This window comes from Oncorhynchus nerka, linkage group LG22 (assembly GCF_034236695.1).
Source record: "Oncorhynchus nerka isolate Pitt River linkage group LG22, Oner_Uvic_2.0, whole genome shotgun sequence".
In the NCBI taxonomy this organism is placed as follows: domain Eukaryota; kingdom Metazoa; phylum Chordata; class Actinopteri; order Salmoniformes; family Salmonidae; genus Oncorhynchus; species Oncorhynchus nerka.
Window position 1 is genome coordinate 70,003,305 of NC_088417.1, and position 27,780 is coordinate 70,031,084.

Below are 27,780 nucleotides of genomic sequence, written 5' to 3' on the forward strand. Positions count from 1 at the left end.
AAGACAATTGATGTATGGATGACTCATAGTGAAGACTGGGTTCGTGCAGATAACCAACAATTCACAAAGTTTGGAATGAGACTAACGTGTGGTAAAATAAATAAATCATTAATCAGAAGACTATTGATCAGATATGAAAATATCTGAAGGGTTATATTGGGAAATTATAATTTTGTAATCTGAATACTTTCCTTGGTGCCCCAACTTCCTAGTTAATTACAGTTACATGATTATTCAGTTTAATCGCGTAATACTAATTACAGGAATCTTTGATAAAAACTAAGTCTTCAATTTAATGATAGTAAAGACAAGACAGTAGAAATCCTTAAACAAATCAGAAGGGATAATTGGAGTCTGCATTGTATAAAGAAATAGGCTAGCAGCACAATCTTTCATAATGATCTCTTCAGATAACCTCTTAACCTCTTACTTTTCAATCCACATTGCGGAAATTCAGTGTTACAGCGTGATTGAGAGTTAAAGGCAATGTTCCAGCGTCAGCAGAGACTGCATTCACAGTAAATGCTTCAGAAGTCGGCTCAATAGAAAATTGCTGTTACATTTCTAGCGTGCTCTCTGTAACGCTTCAGTTACACAGATTGAATAGAGTCCTTATTTCTTAATTGTTGAAGAAGACTGGAACTCACATACCTTTTTCAGCTGTTCAACTGAAGAAAATCTACAATAATCTACAAGGGTCTTTTAGTACAAACCAACAATATACAAATTAGATAAACAAGTTACATCCCAGGTTATAATGAGACCCAAATGTTTCAAAGTAGATGTTAAGGCTCATATGGACAGAAAATCAAATAGGCTGCTTGAAAGCTCCTCTACGCACATAACTGGAAAGACTACAGTGGCCAAATATCAGTGCCAGGTCTATCTGTCCAGTTCAATTCCACTCAGCCCCGGCTATTTTCCCAGTGACTAAGGCTCAGCCCTGAGTAAAATCTGTGCATTGGCTCTGACTCTGGTCATGAAGAGAAGATGAAAAGAGAAGAAAGAAGAGAAGAGAGAAGACATAGCATGAGAGTAATACAGACGAGAGAGCGTTGTGCGCTGCTGGAGTCCCAGAGATGAATGAAGAGGATCTTCTTCATGTATAAGTAATGGAGTGTGAAGTGTAAACACTGGGGGCTATCGTCCCTGCTCTGAAGAGCTGTTAGAGGGAGAGAGAGCGATGGGTAGAGGAGAAAGAGAGAGCTAGAGAGAGGGAGAGCAACGGATAGAAGACGGGAGAGAGTGAGATGCCTTCTCCCCCCCTCTAAAGCAAGTCCTTTACTCTTCCTCCCCAGAGGTCGTCTACAGCAGGTGACCTGGAAAGACCAACAGCTCACTCACTCACTGCCAGAAACACCATGTGACATTCAGTTCAGTTTGTATTCCGCAGCCATTCATGTAGATTTCAAATTATGCAGACGCTAAAAAAAATTCACTGGGATCATAAAGGAGAGAACATTACATCATTGACTCAGTCTGAGCTTGAAATACTTCAATAATGTAATGTAAATTGACAGACATTGGAGAGTACACAAAGCCCTCTGCCTCACTGCCTTGAAATGCAATATGAACATATCATCATTATTCATTATCATGTTTACAAATCCAGGGGACTACAGCAGTCAGGCACTGACAGAGCCTGTGCTACAGTACACTTCATAGTTGATGCTTCTGTTTGTTTCGTTCTTTGTATAATTGGCTGATTGAATAAAAGGTCAACCAACAATCCCAATGTTTAACTTATTGTACACTGTCTAATGGGAACCTACTCTCCATCTAGTGAAATCAACTCAAATATAAATGACAAGATGGTCTACAAAGGGATATTTAATGAACCAATATGAAAAAGAAAAAAAAGTGTAAATGCCTCAGTGAATAGTCATCCACTAAACATCAATAGTCACATCGAATAGAAACATGAAGGTGAAGGACCCTGTGAGTAGCCTACAAGGCAACCTCTTGTCACACAGATTATGAGGATCACATCTCTCACTCGCTGTTTTACATCAGCTTTGGAATCCAGGGGAGTTTCATTTCTTCCAGTGATTACTTGTGGATGATTTAATCAGAAAAGGCATGTACAGATGTAGGATCGTAATATGATCTCTATTTTATTGCTGAGAATTCTTCTGTACATCAGTGTATGAAGTTTAAAAAGGCTTCCAAAGTTTGCAATTTCCACTTTAAAATGTCAAAGTTTACATTTTATTTGCCCTAACAAAAAATGCATCCACCTCTAAAATTATTTTTGTTAATTATATTCCACATAATATTTCACATTTCCTGTTGCTGCAGGATTGTTTCCCTGCTGTAGCAAACTGGCTCAAATTAAGATCCTACATTTGTAGAGACAAACTGAATGTGTTTGCTGCTATCCCTAAAGCCTTAACGCCACAGCCATCCGAGTGCTTTAGTCCAGTTTATCCCCCAAAGGCAGACATGGAGAGATGGAGGATTGATCGTAATCAATCTCTTGATTGTTCTGTGACCTTGAGCAAACTAATAATAGGATTACTCACAATGACGAGATACGAGCTGGGCCATGGTTGGCAGTTGGTGGTTGATACTACCATTGTCTGCCCATGAGATCCACACAATGAGACAACATTGCCCCCTGTGCTGATTGATCCTAACAAAGAGAATTAAAGTGAATTCATCTCATTTACCTGATCAGGGTTTTTATTCCAAGCTAGTTTAGTTGGGCCCCTAAGATCAGGGCTGGCAATAGATCTGTAGAGGGCAATAGCCTAAAGACTTGCACCCACTGCTAGCTTTCATGTAGCCAATGTGGATTTAATTTAAGCCGTAAAATCTTGAACGGTTTTCAACTGTTTGCAATCTTAATTTGATCATGCCTCCTTGCATACACCTGTAGCAATGTGACAAATTCAACAATCAGCTAATAATAGATAGAACAGTCCAGTCTAAACCAGCAGCATCACCAGGAGCTTGCAATCCATTTGAACAAAGAGGTCTCTATTAAAGAAGTGGTGAATACCACTACTTGATTTACAGTGTCTGGGAGGCTTGGTCGATGCACTGGACATCACGTAGGTACAAATGTCACTCATTCCCTATCTGATTTCATAAGCTTTTATAGCCAAGGTCAACACAGGGTATACAACAGTGGTGACTGCTGAAGTGGTGTGGCCAAGTTATTAAATGGACAGGTCACCATGAACTGAATTGTGGACATTTGGCCGTGAGCATACAAATGTATAATATGACTTTGCCTGTATCCTGCTATGAACCAGTGAATCCAGTGGTGGTGAGAAGTGTAGAGAGACAATATTAGAATCTCAAACCCTGTGTGTGGGCAAGCTACTTGTTCCTGTGTGGCTGGAAAGGGCCCAATTTTAGAGGGTAGAAAAGCTCTTGGCAGGATTAGTCATAAAACAGAGAAATGAGGCAGATGTCTCAACAAAGATTTGTTAGAGGAGTAAAAAAATAAAGGCATTTTCTTTTCAAAGAATACAACACATAGAGGTGATACAGGATCAGTAGTCCCAGAAGATCCTATTATTGTCAGATCCCAGTTAATGTGTGTACGTGTGTATGTGTGTGTGTCATATCAATTAAAATAAAATTGTATTGGTCGTATACACATATTTAGCAGATATTATTGCAGATGTAGTGTAATGCTTGTGTTCCTAGGTCAGCAGTGACTTTTTCCAATTTTCCAATACTTAAAAAAAAAAATTCCCCCCTCATCAATATATACACAATACCCCATAATGACAAAGCAAAAACAGGTTTCTAGAATTTTAGCAAATTTATAAAAAATGAAATATCACATTTACATAAGTATTCAGACCCTTTACTCAGTACTTTGTTGAAGCACCTTAGGCAGTAATTACTGCCTTGAGCATGCCGTCATTGTAAATAAGAATTTGTTCTTAACTGACTTGCCTAGTTAAAAAAATATTAAATAAAAAAAATAAAAAACATATATATATATTTGGCACACCTGTATTTGGGGAGTTTCTCCAATTCTCTATGCAGATCCTCTCAAGCCCTATCAGTTTGGATGGGCAGCATCGCTGCACAGCTATTTTCAGTTCATTCCAGAGATGTTTGATCACTTTCAAGTCCGGGCTCTGGCTGGGCCACTGAAGCCCATGATGGTTCCAAACCATCACACCAGACTGAGGTCCTGAGCGCTCTGGAGCAGTTTTTCATCAAGGATCTCTCTGTACTTTGCTCCATTTATCTTTCCCTCGATCCTAACCAGTCTCCCAGTCCCTGCCACTGAAAAACATCCCCACAACAAGATGGTAACACCACCATGCTTCACCATAGGGATGGTGCCAGGTTTCATCCAGAAGTGATGCTTGGCATTCAGGCCAAATAGTTCAATCTTGGTTTTATCAGACCAGAGAATCGTTTTTCTCATGGTCTGAGAGTCTTTAGGTGCCTTTCGGAAAACTCCAAGCGGGCTTTCATGTGCCTTTTACTGAGGAGCGGCTTCCATCTGGCCACTTTACCATAAAGGCCTGATTGGTGGAGTGCTGTAGATATGATTGGCCTTCTGGAAGGTTCTCTCATCTCCACAGAGGAACTCTGGAGCTCTGTCAGAGTGACCATCGGGTTCTTGGTCACCTCCCTGACCAAGGCCCTTCTCCCTCGATTGCTCAGTTTGGCAGGGCGGCCCGCTCTAGGAAGAGTCTTGGTGGTTCCAAACCTCTTCCATTTAAGGATGATGGCGGCCACTGTGTTTTTTAGGATCTTCAATTCTGAAGAAATGTTTTGGTACCCTTCCCCAGATCTGTGCCTCGACACAATCTTGTCTGGGAGCTCTATGAACAATTCCTATGACCTCCTGGCTTGTTTTTTTTCTCTGACATGCACTGTCAACTGTGGTACCTCATATAGACAGGTGTGTGCCTTTCCGAATTATGTCCAATCAATTTAATTCACCACAGGTGGACTTCATTCAAGTTATAGAAACATCTTGAGGATGATGAATGGAAACAGGATGCATCTGAGCTAAATTTCGAGTCTCATAGCAAAGGGTCTGAATACTTATGTAAATAAGGTATTTCTGTTTTTTAATTTGTAATGCATTTGCAAAAACGTCTAAAAAAAATTGTTTTCGCTTCATCATTATGTAGATTGATGAGGAATTTATTTGATTTGATCCATTTTAGAATAAGGCTGTAACATAACAAAACGTGGAAAAAGTCAAAAGGTTTGAAAACTTTCAGAATGCACTGTATATGTGTGTATTGTATGCTCTGTTTACCTTTCCCTCGATCCTGAACAGTCTCCCAGTCCCTGCCGCTGATGTATGTATGTATGTCCTGAAACGCCTTTCCTTTTTAAGGCAATTAAATTGAATGTTCTGTGCTCTTAATGGAAAGATACACATTTTGAAAACAAGTCCCCTCACCTGCATAAAATGCCACGCCTGCAGCTAAAGAAACAGCCCCACAGGCCCACAGCTGGCAGCAGGAGTCATTCTGACTAATCATCAGTTTATTTGAATCACCTCGCAGCAATTATCCTCTCTCGTCCCATCTAAGGAACTCAGGCTCACCACGGTGCACTGCCCTACAGCACAATGAAATTAATAGATTACAAGTTGAAAGAGGTTTGTAAATGGGGGCTCTTTGCAAAATATGTAGGCCAGGGAAGGAAGGAAATAGAGAGGGCAGAATCATTGAAGGGTTGCATATCTATGACCTGTAATAGGCCCTTATATTTTGGCGTACCTCCTCATGGAGAATTCTGTTTGACTCTTGACAGGCAGAGTGTTTGAGCCACAGTTTAGTCATATGACAGGAATAGAATACCCTATGTACTGATGCCCCAGACACATATGCCATTTACACATATTCCATAACGTTTCCCTGAATATTAGTGCAAAATGAGACATGTCTTACTTTAATAGTCTGTTGCATATTTTAAACAGTTGAAGAAGACTTAATTAATGTGAGGATAAGTACAAAATCTTGTGAGCTGCATGCCCACCGGTTGATCTAGCAGCCCAGATTCCTGGTCAGCAATTACACATTGGTCATAAAAAACTCAGAAGTCTACATACTACAATTTTCATATATTAAGGTTAATCAAATTAGATAAAAATACATCATGGGCAGCCAATTCAATACAACTGCTGCAAGGCTACTTGTGCACAGTTAGTGATGCTTGTTTTAATCAATCCTACAGAAACAAATCTACATTGTAGGTTATTAATATGTGGTTACCATTTTACCATGCAATTTCTGGGAAAATATCTGGTCATTTATATGTGGAAAGAAAGGACTACCTTCCTTAACCTACAATAGTTCTGCTCTGAGAGAAAGATAACTCATACATTGGAAGTAACCATCAGAACTTGCGCTATCCGTGGTGCTGGTGTCTTGTGTAAAACGCTACATGCTTCGACAGTCAGCTCCTCTGCTTATCTGATGTATTCATTCTCTGCACGGATAAGAGAGGCTTCAAATGAATGAACACAGGGGCTGAATGGTACATTTTCAATGTCGGAATGGGCAGCAGATGGACAGCACAGTAACCGTGAGATGGTTAAATGGTTTGAACTTCATTCATGTGTTGATATTGGCAACATGCACTCAGCTTTCTACAGTAACCACGGGATCATAACATACCATATCTAGAGGTTCATGGCAGCTGGGGGACACATCTCCCACACCACAGCGGGCTGGTGACGCATCGGGGATGGCCAATGCAAATGAGTATGCTCCCTCATTCCCTGCCTTCTCGTTTTGTAACGCTCTACTCTGCCACGGAGAGGGAGAGAGTAGGGAGAAAGAAGAGGAGCTGAGAGACAATTTTTAAAGATCGTTACAATACAAACGCGTCTTCACTTCTTTAGGATATAGAATAGGAAATCATGTTCTAAATCTTCAGAGTACGTGGGAGAGAGATTCGATCCTGATAGCTTTCTGTATGGTTAAACGCAGTTCCAAAAGGGTTCCACATCTAAGGTAGGCTAAATGGTATTCAGATTTGTATTTTATCACAATGATTCTAGAGTAAATGTGCGCTTTGCAACTTGTTTTGATTCATGACTGGTGTTTAATAATGTTGTTATGCATTATACATTACTCTTAGATTAAAGCTGACAAGAGCATAGTTTATTATTTTCCAATGGGCAATATTCTCAAAAATGTGGCCACTTTATACTTAGAAATTACTGAGAATGTTGACGAGAGTTAGAGAAACTGGTAGTTCCCAAATGGATAGATGCAAATTCCGTGTTGTGGTGGAAGCCTAGTGTATGTGCAAACTGTTGCTTTCCTTGGCTGGCCTGATAGCTTATTATTCCCAAGAACCCCACGATGAGGTAGCCTGATTGTACCAGAAGGTTATATCTATTGAACTGGGGATAATGTTGGAACAGTGGAAAAGTCATACAATTGGAATTAGTGGCAAAAAAAAGTCCTAAAAGAAACTGTGATGACAATAATTTTGTAATATGACATCTGGTCCAAATGCTGTATTTGTGCTGAAGGTCTAGAGATAATAGGACAGCAAAATATCTAATGTTAATGGATATCTTTAGCCTGTCATGCACTACCTGGCATTTATCCATTAGGCTACAATTACAGAATTAGTGGTGGTTGGCACTACCACTGTCTTCCCATAAGATTCACACAATGAGACAACAATGCCCCCGGTCTGATCGACCCTAACAAAGAGAATTAAAGTGAACTCATCTAATTTAACTGATCAGGGTTTTGATTCCAGGCCAGTTTAGTTGGGCCCCTGGATCAGGGTTGAAGTTAGATCTGTAGAGGGCAATATATAGCATAAATACTTGCACCCACTGCTGCCTTTCATGTGGCTAACCTGTGGCTTTCTTTTAAGCCGTAAAATCTTAAAATGTTTTCCACTGTTTAGTCTTAATTTCCGTGTCATGCACTACCTGGCAGTCCTCCATTAGGCTACTATTACAGAATTATAGATAAAACGTGCTAAAGTGCTGTTCACAAACAGAAATAAAACATAATAAGCAAGATTGTATAAAGCCTACACCAGTGGCGAACCTTGATTATTAGACATAGGACTTCAGTGGGGGGAAATAATCTCCAAAGCCGTCAAACTTCAAATTCACAAATCAAGAAAAATAACAGAAACATCATCACCTAATAAGCCTTACATTATATCTAGCTCTCATGCAGGAGTAGGAATGTTTTTTGATGACATCATGAATTAATCAAACAGGCTGTCACTCATTCTACCAGCAACAACAACAACAATCACTTAAACAACCTGTGGTAGCCTAAAGGCACCCGCTTGCTTCCCATCTGAAACAGTTTTTGCATATACTATGATGGCATTTTGTGATGTTTATGTTCGTTTCGGTCTTCGACAAAGGTTTGTTCATGCACACAACATTTTTTCCTGAGACAAGCCAAAGTTCAGTAGCCAACGTCCACGGCCCTTCGTTGGTGATTGGTCAACAGTAGGGATTCTTCAATTAAGTATTTGTTGTCATTCAACGAGAGACGACTCGTTTTCATGCAAATTTTTTCACTTGAGAAACACTGCACCAAACATTTTAGTTAGAAAAATCGCGTGACCACGACCTCAGCAAAAAAGTCCAAATGAATTACTAATTATCTTACATTAAGTCTGATTATTTTGAGGAAGCGTATACTGGCTATAGAACCGATAGAAAGAAAGCAGTCACATACAGCATACTGTTATAAGAAACCCATTCATAGTAACCCCGTAGGCCCCCAATCATAACAAAAACACAACCATTAAGCATTTACAAATCGAAATTTGTAACTATTACTTCCTATTTGCAAGCATATTTTATCACGTTCAGCACACAAAGTAATGATCTAAAGTTTAAATGCAACAATGTTTCACACACATTATTTTCAGAGAGAGCTGACAGCAATCGAGCTACTAAAAAACATTGCTGCTCACCAAATGATGATCATTTGATACTTAACTTCTTGTTGAAAGTTAATCTTGAAGGACGATGTTAAAAATCGACTGCCACTAAAAAGCTACTTTTAATTTGGAAAATGTCTGGCATCTATATGAGTCAGAAACATTTATTCTGTTGTCAAAATTGACTACAAAGTGTAAATAGATAATTTTGGCCATGCAAGATGACAGGAAAAAATGGTGTGTCACGGAATACTGTAACAGTTTTCCTTTGGTTGGGTTTATTTCAATCCTGCCCACATGCCCACAGTTGGCAACACCCAAGTAATCATCAATTCGGAACGCAGCTGCACAGCAACCCGATCTTAATGCCCATGGTCAGCTTGGTTTGACAGTTGATATCCCTATGGTGCTAGTTAGGGACCATCAGTAAATTACACCATGTACATGGGACAATATTTAAAAATGGCAATAGCTCCAAATTTCAATGACAAATAAACTATAAATTGTAGAAATTAATATACAAATCTATATATATACAGTATATATTTACTTTTATATAAATGGAGTCACTATTGAGAACAGGGTCTCTTTCACAATGGAGCCCTGCATATACAAGTCATAGATTAATTCAAAATCAGTAAAAAAAAAAAAACAACTAAAATACAGCACAACAAACAATCAAGAAAAACAGCCATATTCTCCAATCAATATTTTGTATTGCCCAAGCAGCATCAGAGTGAACAATTGCAATTTATTTTGCAGTTGGTTCCAGCAATAAGGTGCATTAAAAATAAAACTAATTTGGTGGAGAGGAACCTCAAGAGTTAAACAACTCTGTGAGCAGGTTTGGTATTACGTTTATTTTGTTTTATTTTAAATACTTTGACAATGAAGTTAGGTAAGTTGGAAGCTTGTTTAGTAAGGTTTTGTAAGCAAAGAGGGAGTAATGAATTGATTTACGGGACTTTAATGAGGACCAGCCAACCTTTTGATACAGGATGCAGTGGTGAGTATTAAAACTGCCACCAGTGATAAAACGAATGGCGCTATGGTAGACGGCATCCAAAGGTTTAAGAGTAGTTGCTGCTACAATCTGGTTATGGTGTCACCATAATCAAGAACTGTGAGGAAAGTCGACTGTACAATCTACTTCCTGATATTTAGGGAGAAACAAGATCTATTTCTAAAAAAGAAGTCTACTTTAAATCCTAGCTTTTTAACTAGCTCATCCATATGTTTTGTAAACATTAAGTCTTTGTCAGTGCAAATGCCCAGATATTTGTAGGCGGGAACCCGATCAATGGGAGAACCATCCAATCAATAAATATGTAGATCATCTGAAACATTCTTGTGTGAACTAGAGAACAACATGTATTTAGTCTTGCCGCTATTAATTACAAGTTTTAAACCAACCAGGGCTTTCTGTAACGTTACAAAGTCAGATTGTAGCTCTAACAGCCTGGTCAACAGTTGGGGCAATGGCAAACATAACAGTGTCATCTGCATACAGATTCATATTAAAAGATTTAACAGATATTATTTATATCAATAGTAAAGAGAACAGGTCTTAGTACCGACAGGTCTTAGTACCGACCCCTGCGGTACACCTTTTATAATATTCATGAAACTTACATCATCAGAGATCACACATTGAGTCCTGTCTGACTGATCATTTTCAAATCACTTGCAAGAAGCCTGATCCAGGCCTATTTCAGTCAACCTTTAAATAGGAATGTGATGGTCAATGGTATCAAAGGCCTTGGAAAGGTCTATAAATATGATCCAATAATTTAACATATCCTCTAAAACAAGCGGAGCAGCTGAAACTGCTATGTCCAGGTCTAAAACGGGTTGGTGCATTATGAGAATAGAGTGAGAAGTGAAAAAAGTTCTCAGCTGAAAGTTAGTCAGGGATTCTAAAACTTTGTAAAGGCAAGATCATTTGGAAATTGGACAGTAAAAATCAGAAGGATCTCCTCCTTTACATAGGGGGAGGACATGTGCTGCTTTCCAGATCTTAGGGATAACATCAGAAACAATTGTGAAGTTAAAAATATAGGTCAGTGGTTCTGCAATAAGTGGGGCAGAGAGCTGCAGTATGACCCTAACCCTATGTTGTTGTTTTTTTAAACACCAATCTTTAGCAAGGCACTTAGTACATCATAGACATCAAAGGGTTGAAATGAAAATAAGGAAGTCTGTTCATGCATCATTCTGTACAATCTCTAAAGGATCTTCTAATGGGATGAGATTATTCTTTCAAACAGGTGGCCAGTTGAAGCAAAATGGTTATTAAAAGCATCACAAATTTAAATTTAGTCTAGAATGGGTCCAGAGGCTGTCAAAACCTGCTAGGGCAAGTTTTGTTTAAAAGATTTGACCACTTTCCATAAATGGGCTGGATTACCACCACTCTCTGATACACAATTCAAGAAATACAGTATGTTGATTTCTTAATGGCTACAGTATGTTGATATCTTAATGGCTACCAATCAGACATAGAATCAATCTGTCTAGCCTTAACTCAAGCTAAATGTATTTCCTGTAATTGCTCAGATAGTTTATGCGGAAACCAAGGATTACATCAGTCTTTTACCCTTAGTTTTTTTGTTTGGCACGTTTATCTGCAACAGAAAAAAAACGGAAATAAAACAATGAATGGCCTGATCCGAGTCAGTGATAGTTGACACAATCCCCCAGCCACTCAACCCCAGCTTAGACAAAAAAATGTTGCTCATTCAAATTTTTAAAATGTCTCTTTGTAATAATGCGTGAGCAAGATTTAGGAAGTTTAATATGTCTTATACAAGCAAAGGAACAATGGTCACTGAACTCATTGGCAAATATCCTGTTGGCTGTAAACCTATGAGGGGAAATTGTTAGAATAATATCTAATCGAGTAGATTTATTCAGGTTGTTTAGAGTTGGGGCGAGTTGGTTTAATTATCAGCTGAGTTAGATTTAGCTCAGTGCAAATATCTTTCAGCCCATCAGATACTGTAATCAATCAATGTAGATTAGGATCACCCACTATCAGTAATTCAGATTGAGCATAGTTATACAGTAGGTCAACAATTTGCTAAGAGCACATATGGAGGCCAAGGGAGGGCGATAAATTCCCATTAGCGTCAGATGGGCATTCTTACCAAGTCCCATGTTTAGGACTAGACATTCACATTTCTTAGGGACAAAGGTGGGGATGGTCACAGAAACATTCAACTCTATTAGATCTAAAACCATTATACACATCAGAGTTAGCCAAGATTCAGTTATAACCAGAATGTCCGGATTGGTTTGAGATGCCAGAGTTACAATACAATACATTTTAGAAATCAAACTTCTGTCATTTACAGTACATGAATCAGACTAAGACTGCAGCTGCAGGATTTCAGATCAGACAAAGTTTCTAAAACAAACATGCCATGTTCAACAATTAACTTCCTACTAGAAAGTACCATGGGGTTAGCTTGAATTGGAATAGATGCATTATGCCTATGCCTCGAACTATGCTCAGTTGGAAACCCCTTATTTGAAAGCATTTAATGAGACAACTAAAAGAACTGCAACATGAAAATATTGTCTGATTTACCCTATGTAATTTATTTATCGGTCCCTAACTAGTCCCAGAGAAAGACTATCCAATATCAAACCAACTTTGCAATGGTCGCACACCAGCCGGCTGAAGCTAATTGGCAAAAGAAGTTGGCTAGCACTAGCTATCCTAGGCGACTTCAAGACACAATACCTGGTTAGACTGTTTCAGGTTATCTACTGTAGAAGGGTGAGTGACTGTAACTGTGTACTGTTTTGGCAGAGTGAATGTACAAACGCTTGCCACGTGCGATCACCCACACTAAACCATCCCCCAAGACAACTCTCGTTTAGCTTTAGTCATGGCCGCTGCATTTCACTCTGAGCAGTTGTTTTGGGCCCTGTACAGGGGCCATTTGAAAGCTATTTGAAAGCTACAGGCCTTGTCTTTTTGGAAATCAAACTCAAATATTACTGCTGGCAATGTCATAAAAAGTCTTTAGGAGCTTTGCACACCTGGATTGAACAATATTTGAGTGCCAAGGCACTTGGGAACATTCCATGTCGTCTTGGTAACCAACTCCAGTGTATATTTGGCCTTGTGTTTGAGGTTATTGTCCTGCTGAAAGGTGAATTTGTTTCCCAGTGTCTGTTTGAAAGCAAACTGAACCAGGTTCACTTCTACGATTTTACCTGTGCTTAGCTCTATTCCATTTATTGTTATCCTAAAAACTCCCAAGTCCTTGCTGATGACAAGCATACCCATAACATGATGCAGCCACCACAATGCTTGAAAATATGAAGAGTGATACTCAGTGATGTGTTGTGTTGGATTTGACCCAAATATAACACTTTGTATTCAGGATATAAAGTAAATGTCTTTCCCACATTTTTTGCAGTTTTACTTTAGTGCCTCATTGCAAACAGGATGAATGTTTTGGAATATTTTTATTCTGTACAGGCTTCCTTCTTTTCACTCTGTCATTTAGGTTGTATTGTGGTCTTGAAATTCACTACCCAACTGAGGGACCTTACAGATAATTGTGTGCATGGGGTACAGAGATGAGGTAATCATTCAAAAATAATGTTAAACACTATTATTGCACACAGAGTGAGTCCATGCAACTTACTAAGCAACTTGTTCAGCGCATTTGTACTCCTGAACTTATTTAGATTTGAAAAAGGGGTTGAATACTTACTGACTCAAGAAATTTCAGATTTTCATTTTCAATGAATTTGTAAAAATGTCTAAAAACACAATTTCACTTTGACATTATGGGGCATTGTGTGTAGGCCAGTGACATAAAATCTCAATTTGATCCATTTTAAATTCAGGCTGTAGCACAACAAAATGTTAAAAAGGTCAAAAGGTAGATCATTCATGTTAAACAAAAACAAATTGCACAAGCCCTGCACATTTAAAATGGTTGTGTTCCTATGGGAATTGTTGCATGTTTAGAGCGCCGCGATTAGATTAAAGACCTGACAATTGTATTATTATACAGTTGAAGTCGGAAGTTTACATACACCTTAGCCAAATACATGTAAACTCAGTTTTTCACAATTCCTGACATTTAATCATAGTAAAAATTCCATGTCTTAGGCCAGTTAGGATCACCACTTTATTTTAAGAATGTGAAATGTCAGAGTAATAGTAGAGAGAATGATTCATTTCAGCTTTTATTTCTGTCATCACATTTCCAGTGGGTCAGAAGTTTACATACACTCAATTAATATTTGGTAGCATTGCCTTTAAATTGTTTAACTTGGGTCAAATATTTTGGGTAGCCTTCCACAAGCTTCCCACAATAAGTTGGGTGAATGTTGGCCCATTCATCCTGACAGAGCCGGTGTAACTGAGTCAGGTTTATAGGCCTCCTTGCTCGCACACACTTTTTCAGTTCTGCCAACACATTTTCTATAGGATTGAGGTCAGGGCTTTGTGATGACCACTCCAATACCTTGACTTTGTTGTCCTTAAGGCATTTTGCCACAACTTTGGAAGTATGCTTGGGGTCATTGTCCATTTTGAAGACCCATTTGCGACCAAGCTTTAACTTCCCGACTGATGTCTTGAGATGTTGCTTCAATATATCCACATAATTTTCCTCCTCATGATGCCATCTATTTTGTGAAGTGCACCAGTCCCTCCTGCAGCAAAGCACCCCCACAACATAATGCTGCCACCCTCGTGCTTCACGGTTGGGATGGTGTTCTTCGGCTTGCAAGCGTCCCCCTTTTTCATCCAAACATGACGATGGTCATTATGGCCAAACAGTTATATTTTAGTTTCATTACACCAGCAGACATTTCTCCAAAAAGTATGATCTTTGTCCCCATGTGCAGTTGCAAACCGTAGCCTGGCATTTTTATGGCGGTTTTGGAGCAGTGGCTATTTCTTCCTTGCTGAGTGGCCTTTCAGGTTATGTCGATATAGGACTCGGTTTACTGTGGATATAGATACTTTTGTACCTGTTTCCTCCAGCATCTTCACAAGGTCCTTTGCTGTTGTTCTGGGATTGATTTGCACTTTTCGCAGCAAAGTACGTTCATCTCTAGGCGACAGAATGCGTCTCCTTCCTGAGTGGTATGTCGGCTGCGTGGTCCCATGGTGTTATACTTGTGTAATATTGTTTGTACAGATGAACGTGGTACCTTCAGGCGTTTGGAAATTGCTCCCAAGGATGAACCAGACTTGTGAAGGTCTACAATTTGTTTTCTGAGGCATTGGGTGATTTCTTTTGATTTTCCCACGATATCAAGCAAAGAGGCACTGACAAGGTTGGCCTTGAAATACATCCATGGATACACCTCCAATTGACTCAAAATATGTCAATTAGCCTATCAGAAGCTTCTAAAGCCATGACATAATTTTCTATAATTTTCCAAGCTGTTTAAAGGCACAGTCAACTTAGCGTATGTCACTTCTGACCCACTGGAATTGTGATGCAGTGAATTATAAGTGAAATAATCTGTCTGTAAACAATTTACTTGTTTACAAATTACTTGTGTCATGCACAAAGTAGATGTCCTATCCGACTTGCCAAAATTATAGTTGGTTAACAAGGAATTTGTGGTGGTTGAAAAACAATTTTTAATGACTCCAACCTAAGTGTATGTAAACTTCCAACTTCAAATGTATATATTTATTTTATCCTTTTGGAGCAGTAATTGTTGACAAATGTTATCTCAAATCTAAACATTCAAATATCTTATTTCCCAAATTGGGGACAATTGGGGAGACACATTTGTTATTGGTCTATTAACAGATTCACCGTATGTTAATGTCACCATGGAAATCCAAAACTCTTTGGTAGATTATATTTTCAACCATCAACTATCAGGAAATAACACCAATATATTTTTGTTCACCTTTTTACGGTGTTAGTTTCATCAGCTGTTGTTCCAAATGATTCAAAACACATTAAAAAAATGTTTTACTGCACATTCTCCTCAATAACACTTATGGCTGCAGCCGCATCACACCTATGTTCCTAGCCGCGCACTACAACAAAAGCTAGGTAGACTGTTGGAAAACTAAGCTAATTCTCATGCTCTCAGGAGTTACATTTCTCGGCCTTCTAGGCATTTGAGATTTCCCTGTCACTCCAAAATTCTGCCCTAATAGTAGATTGGCTGATGCCTTCTGTCTAGATTCTGAGAGCCTATCCAACTTAGCTAAGTAGATTTTTCTCCCTAGAGACCATCAAATAAAAATCCTGATTGGATCTTTTTGTTTTTGCGTCAGAGTTAACCCTTCCCTTTTCCTAAACAAACTTAAGAAATGATATCAGAATATCATTTAATGATAGAAAATCTGAAATTTAAGTTTGAAGTCCTTTTTATAAATCCTTCGGCCTTCTCTGAAGCAGTGGAGGCTGCTGAGGGGAGGATGGCTCATGATAATGTCTGGAACGGAGCGAATAGAATGGCATGAAACACATAAAAACCATGTGTTTGATACCATTCCACCTATTTTGCTCCAGCCATTACCACAAGCCCGTCCTCCCAAATGATGGTGCCAGCATCCTCGTGTGCTCTGAAGTCGTAGAAGGCCCTTACGATTTCCAACTGGCTTATATTCTCTTTGAGTGTTACAGGTCACAGCTAAACACTTCATTCACTGCTATACATTACCAAAATACTGAAAAGAGTTTATTATTTTTAACACCCTCCTGCATCACATTATTCTCCAATCTCCATGGTAGAGTTTAACCTGTGTAGGTGGAGGAGCAGAGGGCTCGGAGATCTGTGAAGCGACTAAAGCACGTGTCAAACTCATTCCACTGAAAGTTGAGTGGCTGCTGGTTTTCACTCCTCCCTTGTACTTGATTGATGAAATAAGGTCACAAATGAGTAACTCCCCTCACCTGGTTGTCTAGGTCTTAATTGAAAGGAAAACCCAAAAATCTGCAGACGCTAGGCCCTCCATGGATTGAGTTTGACACCACTGGAGCAAAGCACACGAGTCAATACCCCCCCAACCAGACTCTTCCCAGGGCAGGCACTCTTCCACAATTTTTGCTCGTGTAAAGCCATTGATTTATCCATATTTTGAAAGATAAAACTCTAAAGTCGGGTCACTTGTGTGCTATGATAATCTTGTTTCATTGGAGCCAACCATAAATATTCCCCCTCAAGACACTTTTATCATGTCATAATTTCCCACTGTGGTAATAGTGTATCTAGTCAAATAATCTACTAGGAACTTTATTTAGATTTGGAAGCAGCAGGCAGATATTAACATGTTATCTGAGAGCACTACTACTTTCAAAGGAATAGTTCACCCAAATGACAAAATGGCATATTGGTTTCCTTAACCTATAAGGTATGACAGCAATCCATGCTTTGGTTTTGTTTACAGCTGGTACTGTTTCAAAAACATTTAAAGATTTGTGACCTAGATCCAATTCATGGTACCTGTATTAGTATTTTTCACTCATCATGTCCAAATCATCTATAAGTGACTTCATTTAGCTACCTAATCAATTTGAGATAATTTAGGATGATTTGGACAAAAAATGCTAAGATACTGTAGGTACCATGACTTGCATTGGATTTGTGCCACAAATGCGAAAACGTTAGCATTTGGAAACAGTGCCAGAGAAACAAAACCAAAGCATGGATTGCTGTCATACCTTGTCCATAGACTGCTTACAGGGTAAGGAAACCAACATGTAATTTTGTAATTTGGGTGAACTATCCCTTTAATGCTTTTGATGTGGGTCACAAATCTAATTGAAAATGCTTTTGAAAATCACTAATTTCCATAACTCTCAATCCGAGTTGCCGCTTAAACATAATTGGTTTGATATGGTACAAATCGTCAAAAGATGGTTCACAAACCCATGTCTGTGGAGCTTTACAAATGTACCAACACACTGAGGAAAGTCAGGGAAACAAGAACATAATACAGATGGTGCTGTGATGCTGTCATGCTGCCAGTGTAATTGAGGCAGAATGATGGATATTTTCTAAGCCAAGACAAGCGTAAAGCTAAGAAACTGTTCTGTAGCTAACAGGAAGATAACCTCTTCCCACACACCCTCTGACACCAGATATAATGGCACACCAGGTTCACAGGAAAGACAAACAACAAATAGCAAGGGAAATTACTTTAAGCTCACTGCTCTAGAACAGAAATACAAATGCCAACATGAACTGTAGATCTAATCCACAAAGCTATTGTATATACGTTCCCCTTGTATATTCTATAGGGGTTGTATACAAAGATAATTATATTCTGCCAATTAAAATCTTATTTGCTTCTATTTTGTTGCCCTAGGTGAAACTATTGGCTTCCAGAGTTTGCTGGCTGTTCTGTTGCCTTGGAGATTACTGTAAAGTCGGGCGCTGCTGTGACTCATCTGAAGGATCTGATTACACAGTGGTCTTTTTGGTCTCCTGTCCAGAGGCATGGCTATTAAGCGTGGAGCCTCATTAACCATCTGAAGCTGCAGCCAGGTAGCCTACCTACTGTCACTGGACTGATGGGGTTATAATGAAGCTGTAGATCCCTCACCCCTCTCTCTGGAATGGTGGCTCACTAAGGATCAAATAGCCACCAGCTGGACAATGGGAATGGCCACGCCCCTCTACAAGCTGCGTTGCTTCCTGCGGCGAGCTCACATGCTCCTCCTCTTCTTGGGTATCGCCTACCTGATGGCAGGGAGCATTCTGCTGCTGCAGCGCTCCAGCCTGACCCTGAGGACCACCCAGCCACCAGGCAGCGCCAGCCTCTCTTCTCTCATGGCACTGCCAGCACCTCCCACAGCCGTGAGGGCTGCCCCCGGCCTGGACATGAGGGCGCGCTCCAGATGGGCAGCCCCCCAGGGCATGTTGGGTGGTGGAATGGGCATCAAGATGGGGCGGCACTGGCCCACATCCCGGCACCTGAGGGTCCAACATCTGCACCGCCGCTGGTTCCACGGTCTGATGCCAGACACACAGGAGCAGAGGGGTCCCCTACAAAGCAATACCAGGCACAAAGGTACCACCTACCCACTGCAACATTGTTTACTTTATTGCCAACATAGGTGTAGTTTAACCGCTGACTGCATACCAGACCTGGTTTAAATAGTATTTGTTCCAGACTCAGTGACAGGACTGAGAGCCTAAAATCTGCTGCAAACCTGTATTACCATCACTTCTCAATAGTGTGTTGTACTAAATTATTAATATTGTTCTTTGAATGGATATAATATGGCTTTTCATTAACTGCTTTGTTTTGACATGGCAAGGAACCTACATGGGTTGCTTCATGCATGATGCCAATGATCAAGCCCTGGGGGGAACCGTGTTGTATGACCTGCGCAAAATGACCAGCTCTTTGTGTCAAGACACCTGCTCAGAAAGGTAATGAGTCTGGAACCATGGAGAGCTGCGGCTATTTGGTTAATTATTCTGTTTCAGTCGCTGGGATGAATAGATCCTGTGTTCCAATGGGGAAGAATGGTGGTGGTGTGTGTGTGCGTGTGTGTGTGTGTGTGTGTGTGTGTGTGTGTGTAGTGGAAGGCCAGATCTGCGTTAGAGATGCAGAATAAGATATAATGGGTATTTGAGGGGTGTTAGTATACATTCAAATTAATGACAAAACTGTATAAATCATTTTATGCCAAAACAGTTAGCAGTGCAATATCCCACAGTACGTTTAGACACAGGAAATGATTGCCACAAAAACAAATAGCCAAAGCAAACAGAATCAATCAATGTGGACTGCTGGGAGGATATTCTACCAGAATCCTATGCCTGCTCAGCCTTTCCTCCACCCACATGGAGAGTAGAGTCATGCTTTTAGCTGTCATCGTTGAAATAAAGCAGAAATAAAAGTCTGGGAAATTTTTGGTGGAGCTCAAAGCAAATGCAAAAAGGTCATTTTGAATAGGTCCTCTCTTTCCAAGGAGAGAGGATAAAGATACTTGAGGTAGGATGACTCATGTCGGCCTTGGGATTAGAAAGGACCTCCATCATCCACCCAGAGCAATTACTGTGATCTAGTCAATGGTGAAAACTGTTACCAGCCAGCACCACAGAGCAATGAATGCTGTGCTTCTCCACTGCCTGCCCTGATTGATTCAATTAAAATGTTTAGTATTTATTCACATGGAGGCCTGGTGTTATGCAATCTGGTGTCCTTTGGGGCAAATTATCCCAAGGCTGATGATGGTTAAAGACAGCCCTGGGCTAAGGCACTGTGTGTGTGTGTGTGTGTGTGTGTGTGTGTGTGTGTGTGTGTGTGTGTGTGTGTGTGTGTGTGTGTGTGTGTGTGTGTGTGTGTGTGCGTGTGCGTATGCGTGTGTGTGACATATGTGCTTGTCTCCTCTCTGCAGTGGGTACCGATTTGCAGGTCTGGAGTACGGAGCGGAATGTCACTGTGGTAACCACATCAGCAGCTCGCGGTCCCAGGAGGAGGACTGTAGCCTAGTCTGCAGGGGGGAGAGGGGCGAGAGAGGAGTCCCCTGTGGGGGTGTGGGGCGCCTCTCCATCTACAAGGTGGAGGAACAGCTCCCGGGACAGAGGAAATGTAAGTACATTCAATCTGGATAGAGCACTGGCTGATTGAACGGCTGTAAAACTTTATTCATCTCTGAACCCAGAACCACATCTCGTGAGCGTTGACCAACAGTGTCAAGAGAGACCAGTGCTTTACTAATGCTTACTGTACATTATATCAGCCATAGCCAGAGGACTATGCACTATGCAAGCATGGCACTGGAAGGAATAGCGGCCATTTTACGGGCTCCTGACCAATTATGCTATTTTGTGTATTTTTTTTGCGCTGATCTTAACTTTTTTTGTACGTAATGTTTCCGCAATCGTTTCCTATGATCATCAGAACAGCTAACACTAACCTCAATTTGGGGGAGGACATCTACTTCATGATTTGGAATGGGCCCTCAGATAATCAAAAGGTTCTTCAGCTGCACCATTGAGAGCATCTTGACTAGTTTCATCACCTCTTGGTATGGCAACTGCTTGGCATCTGATCGCAAGGTGCTTCAGAGAGTAATTAACCAATAGCTACCCGGACTATCTGCATTGACCCTTTTTGTATTGTCTTTTGACTCATCACATACGCTGCCATTACTGTTTATTATCTATCCTGTTGCCTAATCAAATCACATCAAGCTTTATTTCTACAGCACATTTCAGACATGGAATGCAACACAATGTGCTTCACGGGAAAAAAATAATTAAAACTATGAAAATATTTACTACACAAACATAAGAGTATAAAAAACTAAAGAATAACAATAAAAACTGAATGACTAAAAAGCACCCTAAGGAAAACAAAGCTAAAAAGGTGTGTTTTAAGATTTATTTTAAAAATGTCCACAGTTTAGGCCCCCATCAGGTTCTCTGGCAGGCTATTCCAGAGGCTGGGGACATAGTAACTAAATGCTGCCTCTCCAAGCCTTTTGGTCCTAGGCTTTGGGATAGTTTAAAGGCCAGTGCCAGAGCACTTAAGGGACCTACTGGGTACATAACGTAAAAGCATGTCTGACATGTATTGGTGTGCACAATCGTGGATTGATTTAAATAGAAGAATCTTCAAATGAATTCTAAACTTACAGGCAGCCAGTGCAGAGACCTTGAAACCAGTGTAATGTGTGCTGCAGCATTCTGTATGTTTTGCAATGGCCAATGGCTTTCTTGGGTAGCCCAGACAGGAGAGCATTACAGCAGTCAGGCCTGTTTGTAATAAAAGCATGGATGAGTCTCTCTGTATCAGCCTGGGAGAGAAATCCTATTGCCTAGTCACTTTATATATACCTATATGTACCTCAATTACCTTGTACCCCTGCACATCAACTCGGTACTGGTACCCCGTGTATATAGCCAAGTTATCATTACCCATTGTGTATTTATTCCTTGTGTTATTGTTTCTATTTTTCTATTATTTTTTAAACATGTCACTGCATTGTTGTGAAGGGCCAGTAAGTAAGCATTTCACTGTTAGTCTACACCTGTTGTTTACGAAGCATGTGACAAAATACAATTTGATGTGATAATTTGATTTAACAATTTGTTAAGTTGATAATAGATAGATTTCTATGGCCAATGTTTCCTTTAAGCTTGGCAGTGTAAGACTATGCTTGTAGATCATTTGCCATTACCAGTACAGAGAAACAGAGAAATACATTCAAGGAATGTAGCTATGTTTATAAGATGTGGTCTGATGTCTGCATACCTCTGTTCTACTCATAGTCAGAAACGTCCGCTACGGTGGCTGCTTCAAGGTTCCAAAGAACACCACCAACACCTTCCCTGTCTACTCCTTTCAACCAAACTCCACTTCACAGACCTGCATCGAGACCTGCACAGATAAGGTTTGATTCTGTTCCCAAAAAGAAACTCTGAAAACCACTGAACCATTTATTTCATATTCACTACCAGCCCAGACCCCAGTCTTCCTCACACAGACCTAGGAGTGAGGTATCATCGATCATGGCCTGTCTCTGTCTCTGCTCCCTGGAGATGGGAGATGGGAATGGCGTGGCTCTGTGTGATTGAACGCCTGGAACACCATTTGACTGTTTAAGGTTTAATGTCCCTCTAAGGAGAAATAGATGGGCTCTGGAATCAGTCCTTCACGCTGAATGGGTGCATCAGTTGGGTCAAATCAAATCAAAGTTTATTGGTCACGTACACAGATTAGCATATGTTATCTCAGGTGCAGCAAAATGTGTGTGCTTCTAACTCCAACAGTGCAGTTAAAAAAATAAATATATATATATATATCAGTACAAGCAATGTCAGAGACAGGAATTTAAATATATAGTATACAGTACCAGTCAAAAGTTTGGACATACCTACTCTTTCAAGGGTTTTTCTTTATTTTTTACTATTTTCTACATTGTAGAATAGTAGTGAAGACATCCTAACTATGAAATAACACATATGGAATCAAGTAATAACCAAAAAAGTGTTTCATAGATTTTAGATTTTAGATTATTCAAAGCAGCTACCCTTTGCCTTGATGACAGCTTTGCACACGCTTGGCATTCTCTCAACCAGCATCACCTGGAATGTTTTTCCAACAGTCTTGAAGGAGTTCCCACATATGCTGAGCACTTGTCAGCCTGTAGATGTGTTGGGTCATTGTCCTGTTGAAAAAAATGATAGTCCCACTAAGCGCAAACGAGGTGGGAAGGTGTATCACTGCAGAACGCTGTGGTAGCCATGCTGGTATAGTATGTCTAGAATTCAAAATAAATCACTGACAGTGTCACCAGCAAAGCACCCCCACACATCACACCTCCTCCGTGCTTCAAGGTGGGAACCACACATGCGGAGATCATCCGTTCACCTACTCTGCATCTCACAAAGACACGACGGTTAGAACTAAAAATCTCAAATTTGGACTCATCAGACTAAAGGACAGATTTCCACCAGTCAATGTCCATTGCTTTTTTTGCTTTTTTTGTTGGCCCAAGTAAGTCTCTTCTTCGTATTGGTGTCCTTTAGTAGTGGTTTCTTTGCAGCAAATCGATCATTAAGGCCTGATTCAAGCAGTCTCTTCTGAACAGTTGATGGTTTTTGCAACTGCACTTGAATAAACTTTAAAAGTTCTTGAAATGTTCTGGATTGACTGACCTTCATGTCTTAAAATAATGATGGACTGTCATTTCTCTTTGCTTATTTGAGCTGTTCTTGCCATAATAAGGACTTGGTCTTTTTACCAAAAGGGCTATTTTTTGTATACCCCCTACCTTGTCACAACACAACTGATTGGCTCAAACGCATTGAGAAGGAAAGAAATTCCAAAAATGTACTTTTAACAAGGCACACCTGTTAATTCCAAATCAAAACAAATTTTATTGGTAACATATACATGGTTAACATACGTTATTGCGAGTGTAGCGAAATGCTTGTGCTTCTAGTTCAGACAGTGCAGCAATATATAACAAGTAATATCTAACAATTCCACAACAAAAACCTAATACACACACATCGAAGTAAAGAAATGGAATAAGAATGTATAAAAATATGGATGAGCAATGTCAGAGCAGCATAGGCTAAGATGCAATAGATAGTGCAATAGATAGTATAGAATACAGTATATACATGAGATGAGTAATGAGATGAGTAATGCAAGGTATGTACACATTGTTAAATTGGCATTATTATAGTGTCTAGTGTTCCATTTATTAAAGTGACAAATGATTTCAAGTCTGTATATAGGCAGCAGCCTCTCTGTGCTAGTGATGGCTGTTTCCACCTTCTCCACTGCTGTCCTGTCGATGTGGATAGGTGATTGCTACCACGATAATCTCATTTGTTTTGTTGACGTTGAGAGAGAGGTCATTTTCCTGACACCACACTCCAAGAGCCCTCACCACTTCTGTAAGCTGTGTCGTCGTTGTTGGTGATCAAGCCTACTACTGTTGTGTCGTCTGCAAACTTGATGATTGAGTTGGAGGCGTACATGGCCACGCAGTCATGGGTGAAGGAGTACAGGAGGGGGCTGAGAACGTACCCTTGTGGGGGCCCCTGTGATGAGGATCAGAAAAGTAGAGATGTTGTTTCATACCTTCACCACATGCGGCGAGCCATCAGGAAGTCGAGGACCAAATTGCACAGGGCGGGGTTGAGACCCAGGGCCTCAAGCTTAATGGGTACTATGGTGTTGAATGCTGAGCTATAGTCAATTAACAGCATTCTTACATTCCTCTTGTCCAGATGTGATTGGGCAGTGTGATGGCAATTGCATCATCTGTGGACCTATTGGTGCAGTAAGAAAATTGAAGTGGGTCTACGGTGACAGGTAAGGTGGAGGTGATATGATACTTGACTAGTCTCTCAAAGCACTTCATGATGACAGAAGTGAGTGCTACGGGACGATAGTAATTTAGTTCAGTTAACTTTGCATTCTTGGGTACAGGAACAGTGGTGGCCATCTTGAAGCATGTGGGGACAACAGACTGGGATAGGGAGAGATTGAATATGTCTGTAAACACACCAGCCAGCTGGTTAGCACACTAGCCAGCCGGTTAGCACATGCTCTGAGCACACGTCAAGGGATGCCCTTGCGAGGGTTAACACGTTTAAACGTCTTACTCATGTCGGTCACGGAGAAAGAGAGCCCACAGTCCTTGATAGCTGGCCGCGTCGGTGGCACTGTTTTATCCTCAAAGTGGGCAAAGAACGTGTTTAGCTTTTCTGGCAACAAGACGTCGGGGGCCACGAAGTGGCTGGTTTTTCTTTTGTAGTCCGTAATTGTCTGTAAACCCTGCCACATACATCTCGTGTCTGAGCCATTGAATTGCGACTCCACTTTGTCTCGATATTGACGTTTTGCATGTTTGATTGCCTTGCGGAGGGAACAACTACTCTGTTTGTATTCTGCCATATTCCCAGTCATCTTGCCATGGTTCATGGTTCGTGCTTTCAGTTTTGCGCGAATGCTGCCATCTATCCACGGTTTCTGGTTAGGGTAGGTTTTAATAATCACAGTGGGTACAACATCTCATATGCACTTCTTGATAAACTCAGTGACCGTATCGGTGTACACATCCATATTATTCTCAGAGACTACCCGGAACATATCCCAGTCTGCGTGATTAAAACAATCTTGAAGCGTGGATTCCAATTGGTCAGACCAGCATTGAATAGTCCTTAGCATGGGTGCGTCCTGTTTGAGTTTCTGCCTATTGGAAGGGAGGAGCAAAATGGAGTCGTGGTCAGATTTGCCGAAAGGAGGGCGGGGGAGGGCCTAATATGCATCCTAAAAGTTAGAGTAACATTGGTCCAGTGTTTTTCCAGCACGAGTGCTACAGTCAATATGCTGATAGAATTTAGGTAACCTTTTCCTCAAATTTGCTTTGTTAAAATCCCCAGCTACAATAAATGCAGCCTCAGGATATATGGTTTCCAGTTTGCATAAAGTCTAGTGAAGTACCTTGAGGGCCATCGTGGTATCTGCTATAGGGGGGACATGCACGGCTGTGACAATAACCATAGAGAATTCTCTTGGGAGATAATACGTTTGGCATTTTATTGTGAGGAATTCTAGGTCAAGTGAACGAAATGACTTGAGTTCCTGTATGTTGTTTCAATTACACCATAAGTCGTTAATCATGAAACATACATCCCCGCCCTTCTTCTTCCTGGAGAGATGTTTATTCCTTTCGGCACGATGCACTGGGAATCCATGTGGCTGTACTGATTCTGGCAGCATATCTTGAGAGAGCCATATTTCCATGAAACAGAGTACGTTACAATCCCTGATGTCTCTGGAAAGCAATCATTGACCTGATCTCGTCTACTTTGTTATCTAGGAACTGGACATTAGCGAGTTATATACTCAGAAGCGGTGGGTGGTGTGCGCGCCTCCTAAGTCTGACTAGAAGACCGCTCCGACTCCCTCACCTCCGGTGTCGTTGTTTTGGGTCGTCCTCTGGGATCATTTCAAATGCCCTGGGTGGTGCGAAGAAAGGATCTGCTTCGGGAAAATCGTATTCCTGGTCGTAGTGCTGGAAAGTTGACGCCGCTCTGATATCCTATAGTTTTTCCGGCTGTCTGTAATAACACTTAAGATTTTCTGGGATAACAATGTAATAAATAATACATAAAACAACAAAATACTGCAACACTTCCTAAGGACTAAAAGCGAGGCAGCCCTCTCTGTCAGAGCCATTTTTCAAATTGAAATGCATTCCAGGTCATGAAGCTGGTTGAGAGAATGCCAATATTGTGCAAAGCTGTCATCAAGGCAAAGGGTGGCTATTTGAAGAATCAAATATAAAATATATTTTGATTTGTTTAACACTTTTTTTTATTTACTACATGATTCCATATCTGTTATTTCCTAGTTTATGTCTTTACTATTATTCTACAATGTATAAAATAGTAAAAATAAAGAAAAACCTTTCAATGAGTAGGTGTTTCCAAACCTTTGACTAGTACTGTACATGTACTTATAATGGTGTGTATATACAGTGTGAACAGTATATGAATAGAAAGTTGTGTACAGGAGTAGTTATGTAGAATGAGCCATGAATAGAATATAGTATATTTACAGTGCATTCAAAAAGTATTCGGCCCCTTCCTTCTTTCCACATTTTGTTACGTTACAGCCTTATTCTAAAATGGATTAAATTACATGTTTTCCTCATCAATCTAGACACAATACCCCATAATGATGAAACGAAAACAGGTTTTTAGACATTTTAGCAAATTTATAATAATAAAAATAAACTGAAATACCTTAGTTACATAATTATTCAGACCCTTTGCTTTGAGACTCGAAATTGAGTTCATATGTATCCTGTTTCCATTGATCATCCTTGAGATGTTTTTACAACTTGATTTGAGTCCACCTGTGGTAAATTCAATTGATTGGACATAAATTGGAAAGGTTGCACAGTTGACAGTGCATCTGGCTAGAACAGTGACTGAGGTTCAGGGCACTGGGGGAGGCCGGCTAGTGGTGACTGATTAACAGTCTGATGGCCTGGAGACAGAAGCTGTTTCTCAGCTTCTCGGTCCCAGCTTTGATGAACCTGTACTGTCTCCGCCTTCTAGATGGTAGCGGGGTGAACAGGTCTTGACTCGGGTGGCTGAGGTCCTTGATGATGTTCTTGGCTTTCCTGTGACACCGGGTGCTGTAGATATCCTGGAGGACAGGCAGTGTGCCACTGGTGATGCATTGGGCTGACCATACCAGCCTCTGGAGAGCCCTGCAGTTGCAGACAGTGCAATTGCCTTACCAGGCAGTGATAAAGCCCGACAAAATGCTCTCAATGGTGCATCTGTAGAAGTTTTTGAGGGTCTTCTGGGCCAAGCCAAATTTATTCAGCCTCCAGAGGTTGAAGAGGAGCTGTTGCACATTCTTCCCCATGCTGTCTGAGTGAAGGGACCATTTCCGGTTGT

At 40.4% G+C, this 27,780-nt stretch overlaps 1 protein-coding gene across 1 annotated transcript in view; it reads left to right on the forward strand.

The window, feature by feature from the left end:
• Positions 1-6,762: 6,762 nt before the first annotated feature.
• Positions 6,763-27,780, forward strand: part of LOC115104673 (sialate:O-sulfotransferase 1-like) — a 28,134-nt gene continuing 7,116 nt past the window's right edge. The window contains exons 1-5 of the mRNA XM_029626028.2: positions 6,763-6,953; positions 18,191-18,895; positions 19,146-19,260; positions 20,235-20,428; positions 22,114-22,235. Of these exons, the coding sequence (XP_029481888.1) occupies positions 18,481-18,895; positions 19,146-19,260; positions 20,235-20,428; positions 22,114-22,235 (846 nt within the window). The 5' untranslated portion in view covers positions 6,763-6,953; positions 18,191-18,480. The remainder of the gene's footprint in view (positions 6,954-18,190; positions 18,896-19,145; positions 19,261-20,234; positions 20,429-22,113; positions 22,236-27,780) is intronic.